This window comes from Heloderma suspectum, chromosome 16, assembly GCF_057233095.1.
Source record: "Heloderma suspectum isolate Gila_16-S chromosome 16, 16-S_ref, whole genome shotgun sequence".
NCBI lineage: Eukaryota > Metazoa > Chordata > Lepidosauria > Squamata > Helodermatidae > Heloderma > Heloderma suspectum.
The window spans coordinates 22,642,385-22,663,037 of NC_139473.1; the positions used below are offsets into that span (position 1 = coordinate 22,642,385).

A 20,653-nucleotide genomic window follows, 5' to 3' on the forward strand; every position below is an offset into this window, starting at 1 on the left:
TTCTCATAGGTGTTAGTTTCATTGTTTCCTGCTGATCGTGACTGGGGATTCGTAATGAATAGCCTGTAATTTGCCCCATGAATTTCCCCAATATCCGTTCCTGTAACCCCAGGGGCAGGGAGGGCTTTAATTACTGGTTCCTTTGTGTGGTTTTCCCCTTTTCCTTTTTAAACAGCCAACAACACTATTTCACTGTTAAGATGTGAAAAGAAAAAATAATAATAATAGTACAAGGAAACCAGCAACTGAATTCTCCCACCAGGAAAAACTTCCTGACTGTAAGAGCAATACGACAATGGAACCCATGACCTAGGGAGGTGGTGGGCTCTCCCACGCTAGAGGCCTTCAAGACGAGGCTGGACAGCCATTTGTCAGGGATGCTCTGACTTGGATTCCTGCATTGAGCAGGGGGTTGGACTTGATGGCCTAGTAGGCCCCTTCCAACCCTACTATGATTCTATGATTCTACCACCACCAACCACCCCCTGTCATGGAATGGACCTGGGCATTGGAGCAATATTCAAGGGGCAATTAATCTCCAGCCCCAGTGACTGGGATTTAGTCTTTTTAAATAAGTGAGCAGTTGACTCCACAGTTGCTTACATTTTATTTATCGACCAAGTTGATTTTGTTCACGTGTGTGTAAATACACTGCTATCTTTTGTTTGTTAATGCGTTTTTATCATTGTTACGGGGGGGGGGTATCTTTTGTAAGCCATTCTGAGTGACTCCTTTTTGTTTTGGAAAAAGGGAAAAGTGGGGTAAACATGTTTAAAAATAAACAAGAAGTTGGTTCCCCACAAACTCCGTTTGCGCAGAAAAATCAAACAGTTTATGGACATAAATAAACTCCTGACTTTGAATTATAGTGAAAACCATTGTTATTTGTGGAATCTGTGTGTCAAGAGCTTTCCAATGAAGTGTGTTTCATGAGAATCGGTCAACCGGAAGGCAGTCAAAAAGGGATGACCAACTAACTCCCACCTTTGAATTATATATATAAGAAACATACTGTACATATGTGATCAAATATTATAGGAGAATCTCATTCTTGGGAAAGGGGCATTGCTGGATTAATTAATTTAATTTAATTAATTTAAATTAATTTAATTTATTTATTTTAAAAATTAATTTTAAAATTCCAAATTAATTTCTTTTATCATGCTAAATTATTTATTTAATTAATTTATATCCCAAATATGTAAAAGTTATATTTATAATTTATTTTCCTCCCCAAACTTACTCAAGGCAGCTGACAATAGAATACAGAATAAATAAATTGAAAATAACTAAACATTAATTAAGGGTTTCTGCCGAACATCCATTTTAATCCCAGTTCCGTTAGAGAAGCAACCCTGCAGGAACTCTAGAGCAGGAACAACCATGGTAGACTTCCAGTGCTCCAAATGTCACCATGATTTCTCACATCTCTCACCCACGCACCCCAATAGCCCACCCGTGCCCCTTTCCCTTTGTTGCATTAATTAACTGCATTATTTGCACAACAAGCAGCTTCCTACCGGATATCTCCATAAAATCGTCAAGGTTCGGTTGCAGTGGGGCCAAATCCGGCTGGATCATGTCAGCGTTGCCGACGTAGGCTGCGAGAGGGGAAGGCCAAGCAAAAGCTCAAGAGAAGCTCAACTGAATTCTCCCCTTTCCAGTTCAGGCTCACCACAACTCGCACTCGGAACAGGAGGCAAGTGTACTACCATCCAGCGTCGTTGGAACCTAGAGAACAGCTTTGCCTTGGCTGGGGTCGGGGTGCCCAGAGTCTGGACAGAACTGTGAGGGTTTCCCAAACATTGTAGTGGCAAACGGAAGCCAGCTTGGCTAGAACGGAGAGCCCAGGTGCTGAGTACCATTGCCAGGACACATGGGTACCTAAGATGTGGCTGGACTGGGCTCACAATTTCCACTTCCAGATGCAGCCAGCCAGACCCTCTCTGAGCAGCCCCAGGGTAACATGTAGAAGTGACAGACAGCCTGTTTGTCTGGCCCACAGGTAAACAGTGGCAGACGGCTCCTGTTGGCAGACATTCCATTTAGCTGTCATGGCTAATTGCTGCCTTGCTTTTCATAGAATCATAGACTTAGAAGGGAACTCAGAGATCATCTAGTCCATCCCCCTGCTCCATGCAGACTCTCTGGTGCAGGCTGCAGCTACAGCATCACTGACAGGTGGACGTCCAGCCCCTGCTTAAATACCTCCAATGAAGGAGTTTTCACCACCTCCCAGGGAACTGTCCCACTGCTGAACAGCCCTCCCTGTTACAACGTTTCTCATGATGGTTTGCTGAATTCTGCTATCCTCCAATTTCTAGCCACTGGTTCGAGCCCGGCCCTCTGCAGCAGCCTTCCCCAACCTGGTGCCCTCCAGATGTGTTGTACTACAACTCCCATCACCCCACAGCCAGCTTCCTGGGCACCAGGTAGGGGAAGGCTGCTCTGGAGCAACAGAGAACAGGCCTGCTCCATCTTCGGCCTGAGATCCCTGAAGGCCGCTGGCATGACCCTTCGTTGCTCTGGATTGGGCACACACGGTTCTTTCAGCCATTCCTTATAGCACAGGAGTGCTGAACCTCAGGTCCGGGAGCCAGACCCGGCCCTCTGGGGTTCCTCAAGTGGCCACGACTCCTCCCCTGGCTCCACCCCTTTCCTCCTGACCACCAGTCATTTGGACCTCTGCCATCTCTTGTGCAGATTTGTCCCCTTCTAAAGAGGCTGACGCGTCTCCCCTGTGGCGGGATTACTGGCAATCAGAGCTTTAAGTGACAACAGCCTGGCGTTTGGGGTGCTTTGCCTCTGCCTCTTTGCCTCTGAGCCCATCCCTCTTGCTTTCACCTCCCCTTTCCCCCAGAAATGCGGCCCCCAAGGGCTTCTCCAAACCTGAAACTGCCCCTCAGGCTGGAAAAGGTCCAGCCCTGTCTCAGGGCAATGGCAGCAGCAGTACCCTGCCGGATGTGCCCGAGCCAGCTTGTCAGCAGAATCACCTTCTTCTGGTGAGGGCTGAGGGGGGCCACTGGCCTGGGTCATGGTGAAGAGGGTGTCCGAGATGTCCGAGATGAAGCTGTCCAGGTTAAAGAGCTGCCTCCCCTCCACCTCTTCCTCCTTGTCTCTCAGCAGCATTGGGACCACATTGCAGAAAAGCTGGTCACACCAGCGGTCCGTCAGTTCCCAAGCCTCCTCCTCCTAAAGGGGAGAGACTGAACCATCAGGCAGAGGGATCTGCCAGGGGCGTTGCACCACAGCTGGCCCTGGAGGAACCCCAAGCCTGCTCCAGCCAGCCTGGCTGCTCAGGTCCCCTCTTCCTCACTCACCGGTTTGGGGCTGGGGACCTCTCCTTCCCGGCTGAACCTGTGGAGCTGCAAGAGAAAGGCCACGTTAGGGCCACCATGCTGGTGAAGGACTGCAGGGGACGACACCAAGGCTGCGGCAAGGGGATGCATTTTGCTGGAGGGGTGGCAGAAGAAGGTCTGAGCTGCGCCAAGGAGCACAGTGAGCTCCGGTGGTTCATCAACACCAGTTGGAGACCCACCGGGGGTTCCTGGTGTATTTTCAGGGGGGCGCTGAGATCTTGATGCAAAGGAAAGGCCAAAGAGAGGAGGACTTGTGACTTTCAACCTTCCCCTGTGCTGAAGAGGCAAGCCACTTTTTGCCTTACATTTTGAAATCTCCACTGGGGAAAAGAGGCTTGCCTCTTTGGCCACAGAGAGGAAACCCCAGGTTGCATGCACAATTCTCCCCCATGTGGACATCCAGACATGTCCAGTCATGCTGTCAGAGGAGAAATGCAGCCATTGAGCTCATCTGGAGTTTCCTGGAAGTCATGGCTTACCAGGGCTCAGCTCCAGAATGCATTACCAACACCAGGACTCAGTCCAGGGCATTTGAAAATAACAACAACAATAACAACAACAACAATATAGGGCTATTTTGTGGTGACCTATGCTCCAAAGAATAAATGGGTGACCGATAATACTCTGTGCATTTGCAAGGTGCTTGCCCCTCAGTTTTCTTTATCATTTTCTCTGTCTCCAGTGTTCAAACTGGAAGTTCTGTTGGTGATGAAGCCAAAACAGCAACATGCATGCACAACAGGGAGGTATCAGTAGACTCAGGGAAACCCCACAGTTTGCAGAAGCACAAATAAATATTTGGCAGGGGGAGGAAACAACCCCCCAAACAGCTCAATGTGATCTGAGCACGTTCAACCACCATGGAATGGTGTCAGTGGGAGGGGTGGGGAATAGAATGGAGCAGCTGGGGATCCTGACTGCAGACTGCAACGTTGTGTTAATGACAACAACAACAACAACAACAACTTACATAGCATTTTAAGCTCTTGACATACATTATTTCAGTAACTTATAATCCTTTTTTCAATCCATTCTGCAGATGGATGGACTGAGGCCAGGAAATGGTGGTTTACCTAAAGCCACTCCGTGAGTTCATGGCATAGGCAAGATTCAAGTCAAATCGGCCTCTTCTTAGCCACAGTGCTGTGCCAGCTAGGCGAGCCACTCCCCAAATTAAAGTGCAGAAACATCTCCCCTGCCCCACTCTTGAGTGCCTTCCTGAGGCAGGATAACAGAGCTGCCCCATTCTCTGAAACAGAAGGCGTCAGAACTTTGAAGGATATAACTTGTTCAAAAAGAACAGGAGGAACAGAAAGGGAATTGGGGTTGCACTGTATGTGAAAAATACCTATCTCTGCACAGAAATACAGGAGGAGGAGCTTGGTAGCCCCATCGAGAGCATCTGGGTTAAAATAAATGGAGCAAAGAATAAAAGGAACCTGGTGGTCGGAGTCTACTCCCGGCCACCCAATCAAGGAGAAGACGAGGAATGGATGAAACTTTTGAAAAGCAAATAGCCAATGTTTCAAGGAAGCATGATGCAGTAGTAATGGGGGACTTCAATTTCCCCAATATTGGTTGGGAGACAAATTCTGCAAAACATGGCCCCTCCAGGAAATTCCTGACTTGTGTGGCGGATCACTTCCTCCTACAGAAAGGAGAGGAAGGAACTAGAGGATCGGCTACCCCTGACTTGATCCTAACCAACAGAGATGACTTAGTGGATCAAGTTACAGGAACTCTGGGGGAAAGCGACCATGTTGTACTTGAGTTCTTGGTCCTAAGGGAAGCAAAAGCCGAGTGTAGTCAAACGCGTACCCTGGATTTGAGGAAAGCTGATTTTAATCAATTCAGAACAATGATCAGTCAGGCCCCATGGCAAGCGACGCGAACGAGAAAAGGAGTCCAAGAAGGGTGGGAGCTTTTAAAAAAGGAAATTCTCAAGGCACAATTACAAACCATTCCAACAAGAAGAAAAGGTGGAAGACAACAGAAGAAGCCAATGTGGCTTCACAAAAAGCTTAGGGATGACCTGAAAGGACACACATAGGAAGTGGAAAGAAGGCCAAGTAACAACGGAAGAGTACAGGCAGGTAGCACAGAATTGCAGGGATGGCGTCAGGAAGGCTAAAGCTGAGAACGAGCTGAGGTTAGCGAGGGATGCTAAAAACAACAAAAAGGCTTTCTTCAGATACATGCATAGCAAAAGAGAGGAAAGAAATGGTGGTTCAGCTATTAAAAAAGGATGGCAAAATGATAACAGATGACAAAGAAAAGGCAGAGGTGCTCAATTCCTACTTTGGCTCAGTCTTCTCCCAAAAGAGGGTCTATGACCCCTCTGGCAAAGGCGAAGTACAGGCTGAAGGGGCAGGATTGCAGCTTGAGATCGATAGGCATATGGTCAAGGAACACCTAAGGGCTTTGAATGAGTTCAAATCTCCATGGCCAGATGAACTGCATCCTAGAGTAATAAAGGAACTGGCAGAGGAACTCTCAGAACCGCTGTCTATTCTCTTTGAGCAATCATGGAGGACGGGGGAAGTGCCAGATGACTGGAGGAGGGCTAATGTTGTCCCTATCTTCAGAAAGGGTAAGAAGGAGGAACCTGGGAACTACAGACCAGTCAGTCTGACATCAGTCCCTGGGACAATTCTGGAGCAGATGATAAAGCAATGCATCTGCAAGCACCTTGAAAACAATGCAGTGATTCCTCAAAGCCAACATGGATTTGTCAAGAACAAATCCTGCCCGACAAATCCCGACTTGGAGGAGGAGGTGCAGGGAATGCTGATCAGATTTGCAGATGACACCAAATTGGGCAGGATAGCTAATACTTTGGGAGACAGAAACAAAATTCAAAGTCATCTTGATAGACTGGAGCACTGGGCAGAGAACAACAGAATGACATTTAATAGGGATAAATGCCAAGTTCTGCGCCTAGGAAAAAGAAATGAAATGCACAGTTACAAGATGGGGGATACGTGGCTCAACCACACTACAAGCGAGAAGGATCTTGGAATTGTTGTCGATCACAAGCTGAATATGACCCAACAATGGGATGTGGCTGCAAAAAAGGCAAATGCTCTTTTGGGCTGCATTAATAGAAGCATAGCTTCCGAATCCTGGGAAGTACTAGTTCCCCTCTACTCAGCACTCGTTAGACATCTGGAGTACTGTGTCCAGTTCTGGGCACCACACTTTAAGAAGGATGCAAACTGGAGAGGGTTCAGAGGAGGGCAACAAAGATGATCAGGGGACTGGAAACAAAGCCCTATGAGAAGAGACTGAATGAACTGGGCATGTTTAGCCTGGAGAAGAGAAGACTGAGGGGAGATAGGATAGCGCTCTTCAAGTCCTTGAAAGGTTGTCACAGAGAGGAAGGCCGGGATCTCTTCTCGATCATTCCAGAGTGCAGGACACGGAATCATGGGCTCAAGTGACAGGAAGCCAGACTCCGGCTGAACATCAGGAAAAACTTCCTGACTGTCAGAGCAATACGACCATGGAACCAATGACCTAGGGCGGTGGTGGGCTCTCCCACACTGAAGGCGTTCAAGATGAGGCTGGACAGCCACCTGTCAGGGATGCTCTGACTTGGATTCCTGCACTGAGCAGGGGCTTGGACTCGATGGCCTTGTAGGCCCCTTCCAACCCTACTATTCTATGATTCTATGAACAGAAAGGTGGCAGGCGCTGCGCATCCTGGCTGCAGGAACTAGCAGCTCCATGCAAAGACTGCATTGGCCACTAGGTGGAGCTGCTGCCTGGCTCAAGATTTGGGGAGTTTGGACTCTCCCACCCTTTTCCTTTGCATGCTGCTGGTTTGGTTACATCAGACAGTGGGCCCAGCAGGGAGAATGCCAGGGCAGACAGCCAGGCCTGGCTTCCCTTTCTCTTCCACCAGCAAGAGCTTTAAGCTAAAATATGCTGGTATTTTTGGTAATCCCCCCCTCCCCCTTTTTGCCTTTGGCCCCAGCCACCACTGGAATGCCCCCCCCCCTTCTGCGAAATGGAATTCAGCCCTCAGGCTGAAAGAGGTTCGACTCCCTTGCTGTGTGGGATCCAAGCTTGTTTTGTTGGAAAGCCTCCCCCCCACCCACCCACAGTACCTGCCCTGAACCATGGATGAGTGGGGGCTGCTTGTGGCAACTTGATGGTGAGGAAGTGCCCATGCTCAAGGGACACGGTTAACGCTGCCCATCCTGAAACATGGCATTAAGAACAGGTTACCTACTCAGATTAAAGGCACAATCCTATGCATGTTTAGATGGAAAAAAATGCTGGCTGGAGCATGCTGGGAGTTGTAGGCCTATTTTCTGTCTAAACGTATGTAGGGTTGCACCCCAAACCTCAGCAAAGCATGCCTTTATTTGTAATTGTAATCGCATATTTTTCTTGTTATCTGCTTTGGGAGCTTAGTGTGGAAAGGTGGGGTCTAAATCGAAATAATAAATATGAAGAGAACGCTTGTCTATGAGGAGATGGGCTTTGCCTCAGATTGGCCCCCCTTTACCTCTGAGATCTGAGTTAACTTCCTCCACCGAGAAAGGGAACTCTTCCAGGACGCAGGAACACCAGCCTCAGTTGTTTTAAGAACGTAATTAGAGTCCCCGCTGCATCAGACTGCAAGATGGACCCATTGGACACAGCGCCCTGTTTCCAGTGCCGGACAGCCGGATGCCTCTGAGCATCCGCAACGCGGGCATAAGCTCCCCTGCCTCCGAATTTGACGTTAAACATGGAGCCCTGCAGGGCGGCCTTCTCACTCCCACGCGGTCGTGGCTAATCAGGACCCATCCCTGCCCACCATTTCTACAAGGGACACCCCCCCCCCCAATGATCCTGTTTGGCCTCACATCTCAGGTGTGTGTGGCGGGGGTGAGGAGGGATGGGGAAACAAAACCTGACCCTCTTCTTGTAGTAGATCCGCCATTTGTGATACTCCTTCATCACCACCTCGATCCGCCGCTTCCAGTAGTTCCCCTCCAGCACAACAGCCTGAGAAGGAAGGCAACAGACACAAGAGTAAGAACAAAGGAAAACCTCCAGTGTCCTTCAACACAGCTTTGCCCCCCCCCCTTGCGTTGGGCCACACGTTCTTCCTTCATCAGGCATTCGATGGGCTCTTGAATGCATCACTTGTATTGTTTCGGTTGCCACTGGTGTTTTCAGTGTTTTAGTTGTTTCATTGCGGGGGGGGGGGGGATTTTAATGGATAATTGTTTTTAGCTGTTTTGAATATTGTATGGTTAAGGACGCAGCCCTATCCATGTTTGGAGAGATAAATGCCTGGCAACTTCCAACAGCCAGCTATGCTGGCTGGGGGATGCTGGAAGTTGGACTATTTTCTCTCTAAACATGCATAGGGCTGTGCCCTTAATCTTGTTGTAAAACGCCTTTGAGTCATTTTTGAGGAAGGTGGCTAAGAAACTGAAGAAGTAAATTCTCTGGAGGTGTTATTTCGGCAGGGTTGCGAGGTTCAATCCATCAACCTTTTGGTCGGTTCTGAGCTATTGAAACAAGGGCTTCGGAAGACCAAAAACCCCATAGATGAAAAGCGCCACCACAGAAGAGGGTCTCCGAAGGTGGCTCCTGCTGCGGCCTGGATGTGCCCTGCCTGAAAACAAAGGACGGCAGCGTTTGGCTTCCGGATGGACCCTCTGCTCCTGCACAGAGCTGATCGGTGGACTGGTCCAGTGACGAAGGCTCCAACAGGACTGACACATACAAACGTGGAGCGGCTGGTGTGCGGTGGGATCCTGTCATGTTGTGGTGGGACACATCCTGACATCAGCTGGACAGCCTCAAGGCCAGATTTCCTGGCCTTGCTCTCAGAAGTGGAGATAGGGGGGGGAAACACGCTCTTAAGCCTCTGCCTGGTCCTTTCCCCATCCATGTAACACTACACAGAAACAGGCATGCACAGAGAAAGATACACAAACACACACAGTTTCATGCTGGATATGAAAAACGTTTGGGTTGACACTCACTTCTGGTTTCCGGTGCTCATCCGCCTCAGATCCATCCAGGGGAGTGACAAATCCACACACAGGGCTCTTCCTGTGCTCCACATCTGTGTAAGAGAACCCATCAGGGCCAGGGCCCCAATCCCCATTCCTGCCAGCCCCAGGCCCTCCTCACTGGTCCAGGCCTCCTCCTCCACCCACTGCCACCTAGCAAGGACAGAGCCAGACTTCTGCTGGAAGAATCTCCTGCTTCCACCCACAAGGGCCCATGCTGAGACTGGGTCCTCCTGCTCTCTCCTGGCCCTTGAGCCCTCGAACCCAAGAAAACGCTTCTGGGTGGGACGCCCATCCCCAAGGGAGTCTCCTGTGCAGTCCAACCAGTGGCGTCTCCCCTGCAGTTGTTGGATCGGGAACCCTTGGCATCTCTTCCCAGACACATGGGGCCAAAGGCGATTCCTGCATCCCACTGGCAGTGGTGTAGTGGAATGAGGGCTCGCAGGGTCAAACCCCGGGACTCTTTTTTCAGCAGGGAGGCTGATGACATCTGCCACCCCATTGAGACATATAAATTAGCACATGCACATTTTGTGCAAACTTTTGTCTTCTTTTTTGGTGATACTTAATGGCCACTCTACAGTCTCCCAGTCATGGAGGGGTATGATATATGAGGTAGTCCAAAGTTTATTTTGAGGTATTCTATGCCTTCTACCCTCAGAATTCAAGCACTAGGTTTCATGTTTTTCTTAACAGGTGGGCCCTTGAAATCAAGATTCCAAGGCCAAAATTGGGGAGGGAATGCCAAAACCGATGTTTTTCAAAAAGTGAATGCAAGGTGTGATGGGCAGTTTTTAAAAAATGTCCCAGCATCCATATTTGTGGAATACCTTTTATTAGGCCAACTCAAAGGTCACCAAAAACCGTGCAAGTATACAAGACAGGCAAGCTGACAACAAGATCTAGAGCTCTTGAAAGCTTGCACATTTGGGAGAGATCTTTGAGTTTAGTATTCAAATCCCCCCCCCCCAACTCAGCCAAGTCTCAGTTCTGGAGGAGCTCTGGTGGCAGTACAGACCCTGAAGCCCATGCTAGGAGCTGCCCTCAGGTGCTGGGGATCGGTCCAGCCCCACTGCCCCTCCCCTCTGCAGCCCCGGAACTCACACTGGATGTACCAGGCTCTCCAAATGGCGTTGTTGAGGCGGATCTTGTCCTGGCAAAGCAACCGCAAGCCTTTGAAATTCTTCCATTTGGGGGACACCAGTTTCCCACTGAAAGGTCAAACAAAGGATAGGACTAGGGGATGGATACAAAAGGGGAGTAACACCGGGCTGCCGACTTTTTGAGGGTCAGGCTCCACAACCATTAAAAAAAGAAACCCAAGAGATGAAGATTTCCCAACAATTACTCAGCGAATGGAAGATAAAGAAGTGGCCATTTGCCAGGACAGCTAGATTGTCTGTCTGTCTGTCTGTCTGTCTGTCTATTGCATTTTTATCCAGCTCCTCAGCAAAAAAAGTCCCAGAGTGCTTTACATGCAATCAATGAAAACAAGACAGTCCCTGCCCGCAGGCTTACAATATAAAATGACACGACACAGAAGGAAAATGGGAGGGGGAGGGAAGAGGGAAGAGGGAAGGGGGGGGGAAGCAAGTGGTCTAAATGGAACAGCCACGTTCAGGAGCAGTGTACCAGTATCAAATGCTGGGGGCAGGCAACTGGGGTGGGCTGTTGCCTGCATGCCCTATTTGTGGTCTTCCCAAGGGGATCCAGTTGACCAGCCCTGGAAAGAGGAAAGTTGGACTTATTATATTTTTAGTGCACCCAGTAACAGACAGCTTTCCAGGTGGATTACATGGGCTCGATGGATCCTTAGTGTGATCCAGCAGGACTTTGGAAGTCCATTGATGGTTATCAGCTACAGATACTAAAAACTGAACCTCTGTGTTCAGAGGCAATCTACCTACGAGTCCTGGATGTTGAGGATAAATGCTGGGAAGGGGTGGGGTTATCACCATTGTGCCCTGCCTGTGGGCTTCCTGAAGGCATCTGGTTGGCCCCTGTAGGAAGCAGAATGCTGGATTAGGTGGCTCTTGGGTCTGATCCTGCCTCAGGGCTTTATGTACTGAAAATGTTAAGCTTGCCCTGGAGCTGTCAAAGGCAGCTGACAGAAGAGAAGGTGGCAAATCAAGGAACGTAGCCACCCGCCTGCCTGCCAGCCCACGAGACAGCAGTGTTGAACCTCTTTCAACCTAGGGGCCAAACTCAATTTCAAAGAAGCTGGGGGGGGGGGCATTCCAGTGTGGGGAAGGGCCCAAGGCAAAAGGGGTGAGGCCCCAAATACCCAAATTACCAGCCTAGGCTAGCTGAAAGCTCTTACAGACAGTAATGCAGCCTTCAGAGAGGCATTTCAACTTTTTAGAGAGGGGGAAAAACTGTGCAAAGCTGGGACTCCACCAAGCAATTGGTGAGTGGGGGAAATGAAAGCCGGGAATAATGGGACTTGCACTCCAACACATCTGGAGGGCGCCAGGTTGGGGAAGGCTGACCAGTCCTCTAAGAATATGTCTCATACTTTTCGAAGGCCACCTTGGGCTGGAGATGCACAGTGCTGGGTTCAATGGTGGCCTCAGCAGCCAACCAGCATATCTCCATTTGTAAATTAACTACTGCAACCCTGCAAAGTAGCACACTACTGTAGGATAACGGCTACAGGTGAGTTGCAAGCTAGGAATTTATTTATTTATTAATTATATTTTTGATCTTCCCCACAGTAAAAGCTGTCTGGGGCAGATTACATACAGCTCAAAGAATAAAATACAATATAAAAACCCAGCAACCGACAGCACAGGAACAAACAACATAAAATATATAAAAACAGCCCTTAAAAACCTAAAACCCTGGTTTAGAAACCTCCCCTTTGCCATTAACTTCCTTTGGGGCCTTAAGGCAAGCCACCAATCCCGGCAATACAGGGGTGAAAATGCTACCCTACCTTTTGGGGTTGTGGCAATAATTATATGATAGTAAGTGTGAGAAATGCTTCTAAAAGGGCTAATTGCTTACTAAGATGGATGGAGAGAACTGATGTTAAGGCTGCAATCCTATGCATGTTTAGACAGAAAAAAAGTCAGCTGGGGAACACTTGAGTGTTGTAGGACTTTTTTTTCTGTCTAAACATGCATAGGATTGAGCCCTAAGAGACAGAGAGCGATTCTAGTGCAAGCCCGCAGAAAAAGAGTGCGCGTATGTTTAAACTCTCCCCATCAACCAGGAAACGTCTCTATTTTCCACTTTCTATCCTGGGTAAATCACTGTTCCATTGATTGATTGATTGATTGATTGATTGATTGATTGACTTTCTATACTGCCTTTCTGAAGCCAACCAAGGCAGTTTACAAAAAAATCAGAAAATAAAAACCATAATCAAATAAAAACATAGTAAAATTAAAAACAACCTTTAAACCCATAGCCACAATTTAGAAAGCCATGCTCAAAGGCCTTTAACTTGGCCTGTGTTGAAATGTCGTTCAAGGGAGGCACTCACGTCACCCCTCCTCAGGGCTCAGCTCCCTCCCAAGGCAGTCTCCGTAAGTGAAATCTCAGAGTGGGCGACTGGCTGGGTGCTGCCATGCCCTCAGACTTGGCAGGGCCCCCCCAGAGGACACAGAGTCCGAGGTACCACTGCTCCCCCCCAGGCCAGGGACAACCCTCAGCTGCACGCAGATGCCTTCCCAGTCTAAGGATGTAGCTCTCTCCTCAACTCCCTCGACCACAGGGAGGGGCCGAGGCCCAGTGGCGGAGCCCCACTTTGCGCGCAGGAGGTCCCAGGTTCAATCCCCAAGTTCTCCATGCAGGCTAAGGGGAAAATCCTGCCTGAAACCCTGGAGAGCCATTGCTGCCAGTCAGTGCCAACAGCACTGGGCTAGATGGACCAAGGAACTGACTCTGTATAAGGCAGGTTCTCATTTACAATCAGACCTTTATTAAAAACCGTGAGGACTGGAATCTTACTTGATTTTTAGGAGAACAACCATAGCTCAGTGACAGGGCACATGCCTTCCATGCAAAATGGTCCGACTCAGCATAAGGCAGCTTCACATTCCTAACCTCAGACTCCAGGGATGATGCCCCAACAGCTTCTCCTGTCCCTCAGCGATGTAGCAACAAGAGGCTCCGAGAAATGAGTATGGACCTCTTAGGAGCTTCAGTTAGCATCCAGGGGGGAGGAGGCTCTGAAAGTCCTGAGCCTGGCAGCCTTACAAGGGCCTCAGTCGCCGGCAGGCCTTTGCTAGGACAACAGCTCTCTCTGTGGGGAAACACTCCCAGCAGGAGCATGTGCAGTGCGCTGTCCAGGGTTCTGAACATTCCTTCCCTCACTCTGACTCCGCTTTCTTGGACCTGACAGCACTTAACCAGACGTGAGCCTGTTTATTAGGCTTGACCCCTGTCCCTGACACCGAAACATCCATGAGTACATGTGCTCCTGACCCAAGGCAAGGATGCTCAGGTGCCGTGCAATGCGCAGTCTGCCATTCCACACATCACAGCTGCTGGGGGATACCTTGAGCTGTAGTGTGGATAGCTATTTTAGGACATTTGTTTGTATGGGGTGGTAGTGGTGATAAGCATGTGGCAGAGGCTTACTAACCCAGGGGCTTCCAGACAGAAAATTCCTAATTAGGAGTTATTCTGTGCAACTCTTCCATTGTTTTCTCCTTCACAGATTTCTTAACATGAACCTTCCCATATACTATGGCCATCATCTAAGGCCCTCCTCCAGGCGCCTCCTCCAAAGAAGGTTGGAGGATGGCAACAAGGGAGAGGGCCTTCTCGGTGGTGGCCCCGATTATGGAATGATCTCCCCAGCAAGGCCTGCCTGGTACCAACATTGCTATCTTTTCAGTGCCTTCCTCTGCGTTCAGGTATTTGGCAGTAGTTGATGTTTTTAATTTGGGTCCTGGATTTCTTATTGTTGATCATTAAAACTGGCTTAGATGTTTTTGTATGTGTGCTGTCTGTTTATATGTTTGTATGTAAATGATCTTTATATTATGTACAATATTGTATTTTTAAGGTTTTTCATCTTTGTAAACTGCCCAGAGAGCTTTGGCTATTGGGCGGTGTAGAAATGTAATAAATGCAAATGAAATGAATTTTTTGTGTGTGGTATGGATAAAGGGCAGAAGCAGCCATGAGGAAACACAGGAGGAGGGTTGCAAATAGAAGACAATTACATCTCCCCCCCCTGCCCCCGTAAAATTCAATGAATGATGCAGGGCAAAATAAAGGCCTCACTTGGAAGTACCCCTGGTCTCCAGCTGTAATTCCAACTCACTGTTTCAGCACACACAGCCCCAGCCTGGTGCCCTCCAGATGATTTGGACTGTAACTCCCATCAGCCCCAGCCAGCCTGCCAATGGTCAAAGATTATGGGAGTTGTAGTCTGAAATATCTGGAGGTACCAGGTTGGGAAAGGCAGCTCTGTTTGATTCTCTCTCTCTCTCTCTCTCAAAAAGTTCTAAATCACATTTGAAAATGAAAAACCTGTGGCGTAAGGGAGCGCTAATCTCAGAAACCATCAAGCCAGCGCACGCAATTTCTTCTCCCATTCGCGGTTTCCAAGTTCCCAGGAAGAGCCAGCAGGTTGTTTGCTTAGCAGCTTGTGAGAGGCCTAAGAGAGCCAGGCGTGTTTTCTGCTAATCTGTGTGCAGAGCCCTGCGCTCAACGCCACCCCACCATCTTTCCCAGGCAGGAAGGTGAGTAAACAACAGCTGGGATGGAAATCCCCAGAAAACAGAGACCAAGAAGACTGTGTGATGGAGGAAATGGCACGATGGAGGCCACGGCTTAATCGTGAAGATGATTTAAAAGATCATCATTTTAATACTCAAGATGGTGTCAGGTACTTTCCCCCCAACTGGTGCCTCCAAATGCATTGGACTGCCATCCCTATCATTCCCAGCCAGCATGGCCAATGTCCAGGGGATAAAGTGTCAGACTCTGACAAAGGGTATCCACCATGAACCCCATTGGAAGACCTTTGGTGGGCCAGTCGCTCTCTCAGCCTGTGCTACCTCACAGGATTGGTGCGAGGATAAAATAGGGAAAGACCTCTGTGCCCCCTTGAGCTCCTTGGAGGACTGGCACAAAAAGCTTAGGGATGACCTGAAAACAAAAAAGGACACATATAGGAAGTGGAAAGAAGGCCAAGCAACACAGGAAGAGTACAGGCAGATAGCACAGAATTGCAGAGATGGCGTCAGGAAGGCTAAAGCTGAGAAGGAGCTGAGGTTAGCGAGGGATGCTAAAAGCAACAAAAAGGCTTTCTTCAGATACATGCATAGTAAAAGGCAGAAGAAAGAAATGGTTGTTCAGCTATTAAATAAGGATGGCAAAACGATAACAGATGACAGAGAAAAGGCAGAGGTGCTCAATTCCTACTTTGGCTCAGTCTTCTCCCGAAAGAGGGTCTATGACCCCCCTGGCAAAGGCAAAGTACAGGCTGAAGGGGCAGAATTGCAGCTTGAGATCGACAGGCATATGGTCAAGCAAAACCTCATTACTTTGAATGAGTTCAAATCTCCAGGGCCACATGAACTGCATCCTAGAGTCATAAAGGAACTGGCAGAAGAACTCTCAGAACCGCTGTCTATTCTCTTTGAGAAATCATGGAGGACGGGGGAAGTGCCAGATAACTGGAGGAGGGCTAATGTGGTCCCTATCTTTAAAAAGGGTAAAAAGGAGGAACCTGGGAACTACAGACCAATCCGTCTGACATCAATCCCTGGGAAAATTCTGGAGCAGATGATAAAGGAATCCATCTGGAATCACCTTGACAACAATGCAGTGATTACTCAAAGCCAACATGGATTTGTCAAAAACAAGTCCCGCCAAACAAATCTGCCAAAAAAATCTCATTTTTTGATCAAGTCACCTCCCTTGTAGACCGTGGGAATGCTGTAGACATATATACCTCGACTTCAGCAAAGCTTTCGACAAAGTGCTCCATGATCTCCTGATGAGCAAACTAGCTCAAAGTGGGCTAGATGAAACAACGATCCGGTGGATCCACAGTTGGCTACAGAGTCGGACTCAAAGAGTGCTTATCAATGGGACCTTCTCAAACTGCAGTGGGGAGAGGTAAGGAGCGGGGTACCGCAGGGCTCAGTCCTGGGCCCAGTGCTCTTCCATTTTTATTAAGGACTTGGAGGAGGAGGTGCAGGGAATGCTGATCAAATTTGCAGATGACACCAAATTGGGCAGGATAGTTAATACCCTGGAAGACAGAAACAGAATTCAAAGTGATCTGGATAGACTGGAGCGCTGGGCAGAAAACAACAGAATGACATTTAATAGGGATCAATGCCAAGTTCTGCACCTAGGAAAAAGAAACCAAATGCACAGTTACAAGATGGGGGATACGTGGCTCAACCACACTACAAGCGAGAAGGATCTTGGAATTGGAATTGTTGTCGATCACAAGCTGAATATGAGCCAACAATGTGATGTGGCTGCAAAAAAGGCAAATGCTCTTTTGGGCTGCATTAATAGAAGCATAGCTTCTAAATCCCAGGAAGTACTAGTTCCCCTCTGCTCAGCACTGGTTAGGCCTCATCTGGAGTACTGTGTCCAGTTCTGGGCACCACACTTGAAGGATGCAGACAAACTGGAGCGGGTTCAGAGGAGGGCAACAAAGATGATCAGGGGACTGGAAACAAAGCCCTGTGAGGAGAGACTGAAAGAACTGGGCATGTTTAGCCTTGAGAAGACTGAGGGGAGATATGATAGCACTCTTCAAGTACTTGAAAGGTTGTCACAGAGAAAAAGGCCAGGATCTCTTCTTGATCGTCCCAGAGTGCAGGACACGGAATAATGGGCTCAAGTTCCAGGAAGCCAGATTCCGGCTGAACATCAGGAGAAACTTCCTGACTGTTAGAGCAATACGACAATGGAACCAATTACCTAGGGAGGTGGTGGGCTCTCCCACACTGGAGGTGTTCAAGAAGAGGCTGGACAGCCAACTGTCAGGGATGCTCTGACTTGGATTCCTGCATTGAGCAGGGGGTTGGACTCCATGGCCTTGTAGGCCCCTTCCAACCCTACTATTCTATGATTCTATGGTTCTGAGCCCAGGTGTGACGCTCACCATGGGGGAAACGGGCAGGGAGCTTTCGTGAGGACAGCAGCGGTCCTGCCGCAGCAGAGCGTTGGCCTCGTGCTCTCGCCGCCTCTGATGTTGGCACCAGGCAGGACCTACTGGGAAGATTGTTCCATAATTGGGGGGAAGGCACCACCCAGAAGGCCCTCCCCCTTGTTGCCACCCTCCAAGCCTCCTCTCAAGACTTGGCATGTGGTACATCTCCAAAACAGATTGGCTACCATCATCCTAGCAGCATGGCCAATGGCCAGGGTTTATGGGAGTTGTGGTCCATGTTGAGTAGAGCACTGGGTTGCCAATCTCTTTCCTAGACGGCCTTCAGCAAGTCGCTTGTCCATCTGGTTTTCTCCTCAGAGAGCTGAGAGCGGCATCCGTGCAAGCACTCAGGCTGTCAATCATCTCTGATCAAAGAGGTTTAGCAGGTTTTCTGTAGCACTTGAAAATCTACAAATCCGTTTTTTCCCTAGAGGAACAGACAAGACCAAAGAAAGAAGCATGTCCAGCATGAGCCTCTTTCATGCCGTCTTCAGCTCGGAGAGGAAACCAAAAGAGCGCTCGTCTCCAGCCACAGCCCTGCTTCCACCCCTGCAACCTGCGGTATGGAGAGCGCCCTGTCACTGGCCTCCCGTGACATCAGGCTGCAGCAGAGGGCAGGAGGGGAGACCAGGCCAACAGCAGCCTCCTCCCTCCTGCCGTCGTCCCCTGCCAGTGCACTGGGCTTCAGCAGAGGGTGTGTGGGGGGGGGCATCACCAGGCTCCTCTTTCCCCCCACTGTCACCTGGCAGCCACCCTTACATCAGCCACCAAAGAGCATCAGCCCAGCAGCAGCAGCAGGACTGTTGATTTTGCCATCAGCCCACTGCGTTTCTTGACCGCTGCCACGGCAGAGGACAGCAGAACCACCAACCAGCTACCAAGAAGACCTCCAGAAGAGGGCTAGAACTTCAGGCTTTGGGCTGTTGAATCTGGACTCAGTGTGGGCAGCCAGAACAGCTGTCAGCCTCCAGGAACAAATGCACTAGCCAATCCATCAGGGAGGCCAGGACAAGGTGTGGCATTGCTGTCAACATCCCCCTGGGTTTCCCAGGGGCGGCCATGGTGAAAATCAGCAGATTAGCAGTTTTCTTCAGCCGACTGCTGAGTAGACCACCAGGACACCTGTAACTGCATTTTTCATGTGTTTTCTGATCTTGTAAGCAGGCTTGTGAGGGCTGTGTGACCTGAATGCTGTTTGTAGAAACATAAAGGTCTGAGAGGATTAGAGCAGTAACTGGAGCATTTTTGAATATCCAGAAATTGCTATATTATTCTGGCTTCTTGGTGCCAATTGAAAACATACCTTTTCCAGCAGGCATTCTCAAGAAGGTACTCTTGTCCTCTGTATGAAGACTTTTTTTTATAGATCATTTAGAAATTTCTTTATGAAATTTGATTCATAGATATTGTTACATAAATACATCAGCACCTGAGGCCTTCCTCCGAGTGCCACCTCGAAGGGAGGTTCAGAGGGTGGCAACAAGGGGGAGGGTCTGCTTGGTGGTGGCCCCACAATTATGGAATGCTCTCCCCACTGAGGTCTGCCTGGCACCAACACTGTCATCTTTTCAGTGCCAGGTTAAGGCTGTGCTCTACTCCCAGGAATTTAATGGCACAGGATGGGGCATTTATGCCAGCCATCTGAACAGGTCTAGTATTTAACTGAAATTGTTTTTAGCTGTTTAAGTTGTTTTTAAATTTTGTGCATTTAAATTGTTATGCCATATTTTATCTTGTGAATTGTTGTGAACAGCCCAGATAGCTTCGGCTATTGGGCAGTATAGAAATGAAAATTAATAAATAATACATATTATTATGCATGGGGCTGGCTGTACTTCCTTAGCCATGCAAAAGCTCTCTGCACATGCTCTGAGGTGCTGTCTTATCATCACTGCTTCCCACAGTCCAGCACTGCACAGGTTCCAGGAGCTCAGTCCCAAGGCTGCTGTTATGGTGGCCAGGGAGCTGAGGCACTGGCCACCCCCCCTCCTCAGCCTTGGGGGCACCAAGCCCCCTCCTTTGCTGTCAACAGGGAATTTGGACCCTTTGCACTGATCTAGAGCAAATACTCTGCCGGTGCCAAGTGGGCGAGTCAGCTGAGGGGCAGCTTCTCCCGGAACCTCACCAGCCACCCCGCGGGCCAAGGCTGCCCGGCTGCCCAGGAGCCGAATGGGCAGCAGGCCAAAGCCCCTCCTTTAAAGAGGGGGCTGTAAGCAGCCATTGGGCCACTGCGTGTGTCACTGGGAGATTGCTGCGAGGTGGCCCGGCTGGATCTGGCCCTGGGAAGGTGGCAGCCGCCCTGTCCGCTCCGGTGGATCCTAAATTTTGGAAGCAGCCCCTTTCCTGAATTATTGGATATACCCCACTTCCCTCTTACAGCCCCCAAGCAGCACTGTTGGAGCCAGACTTAGCTACACTCAGCCTTCCCAACTGGAAGGAAGCAAGCCCGGAGACTCATGCAGCGGTCCACAGGCCTCCTCTTCTACTTCTGCCGAGACCTCTGCATCAACAGTGATGGAGTGAGATCCAGTCCCAGCTGATGCAGATGCGGAACAGAATTACCAGCTCCCCGCTCCCGGGCAGTGGATCGGAAGGCAATAATGCCAGAGAAGCAACTCATGCAGACGCCTCACGGCAGGCGGGGGGGGGGGGGTCAGGCTCAGGGCACCCTTTAAATTAAATTACTTGAATTAACTCTGCTAGCATGCTACAGGAAGTCACACAGCACATTGGGGCATGCCTATTCCTCACACACCATCAAGGAACTCCTGCTTCACAATGACTGCCATGGGTCGTTCACTCCTTGTTTGCGTGTTTAATGTCTCTTTTTGCCCCCATCCACTTATAAAGCCCTTCAGACTTTTTCTTGAATCGCCCTGATGCCCCATTTCACAGATGGAGGAAACCAAGGGGGAGAGAGAGAGTTGCTCAAGGCCAGACAAGGAGTCCATAGCAGAGGAAAGGGACCAGTGCCCAAGAGCACTCGTGCCCCCAGCTCCTGACTTGCCCTGGCTCCCCCCGGAGCTCCTGGTGTGGTCACGAAGGTCAGACTGCCCCTCCCCAGTCTTCCTCTGCAGCATGAAACCCCATGGGATCCATTTCCAGTCACGCGCTCCTCTCAAGCACAGAGACCACAA

The 20,653-nt window shown here is 49.4% G+C and overlaps 1 protein-coding gene across 1 annotated transcript in view; it reads right to left on the reverse strand.

The window, feature by feature from the left end:
- The window catches only part of MLXIPL (MLX interacting protein like), a 43,118-nt gene extending 24,890 nt beyond the window's left edge, over positions 1-18,228 (reverse strand). Inside the window, exons 1-8 of the mRNA XM_084822686.1 lie at positions 18,073-18,228; positions 17,469-17,575; positions 10,484-10,590; positions 9,350-9,432; positions 8,268-8,357; positions 3,321-3,365; positions 2,994-3,192; positions 1,521-1,601 (exon numbers count right to left, since the gene is read on the reverse strand). Of these exons, the coding sequence (XP_084678812.1) occupies positions 1,521-1,601; positions 2,994-3,192; positions 3,321-3,365; positions 8,268-8,357; positions 9,350-9,432; positions 10,484-10,590; positions 17,469-17,575; positions 18,073-18,228 (868 nt within the window). The remainder of the gene's footprint in view (positions 1-1,520; positions 1,602-2,993; positions 3,193-3,320; positions 3,366-8,267; positions 8,358-9,349; positions 9,433-10,483; positions 10,591-17,468; positions 17,576-18,072) is intronic.
- Positions 18,229-20,653: the final 2,425 nt, after the last annotated feature.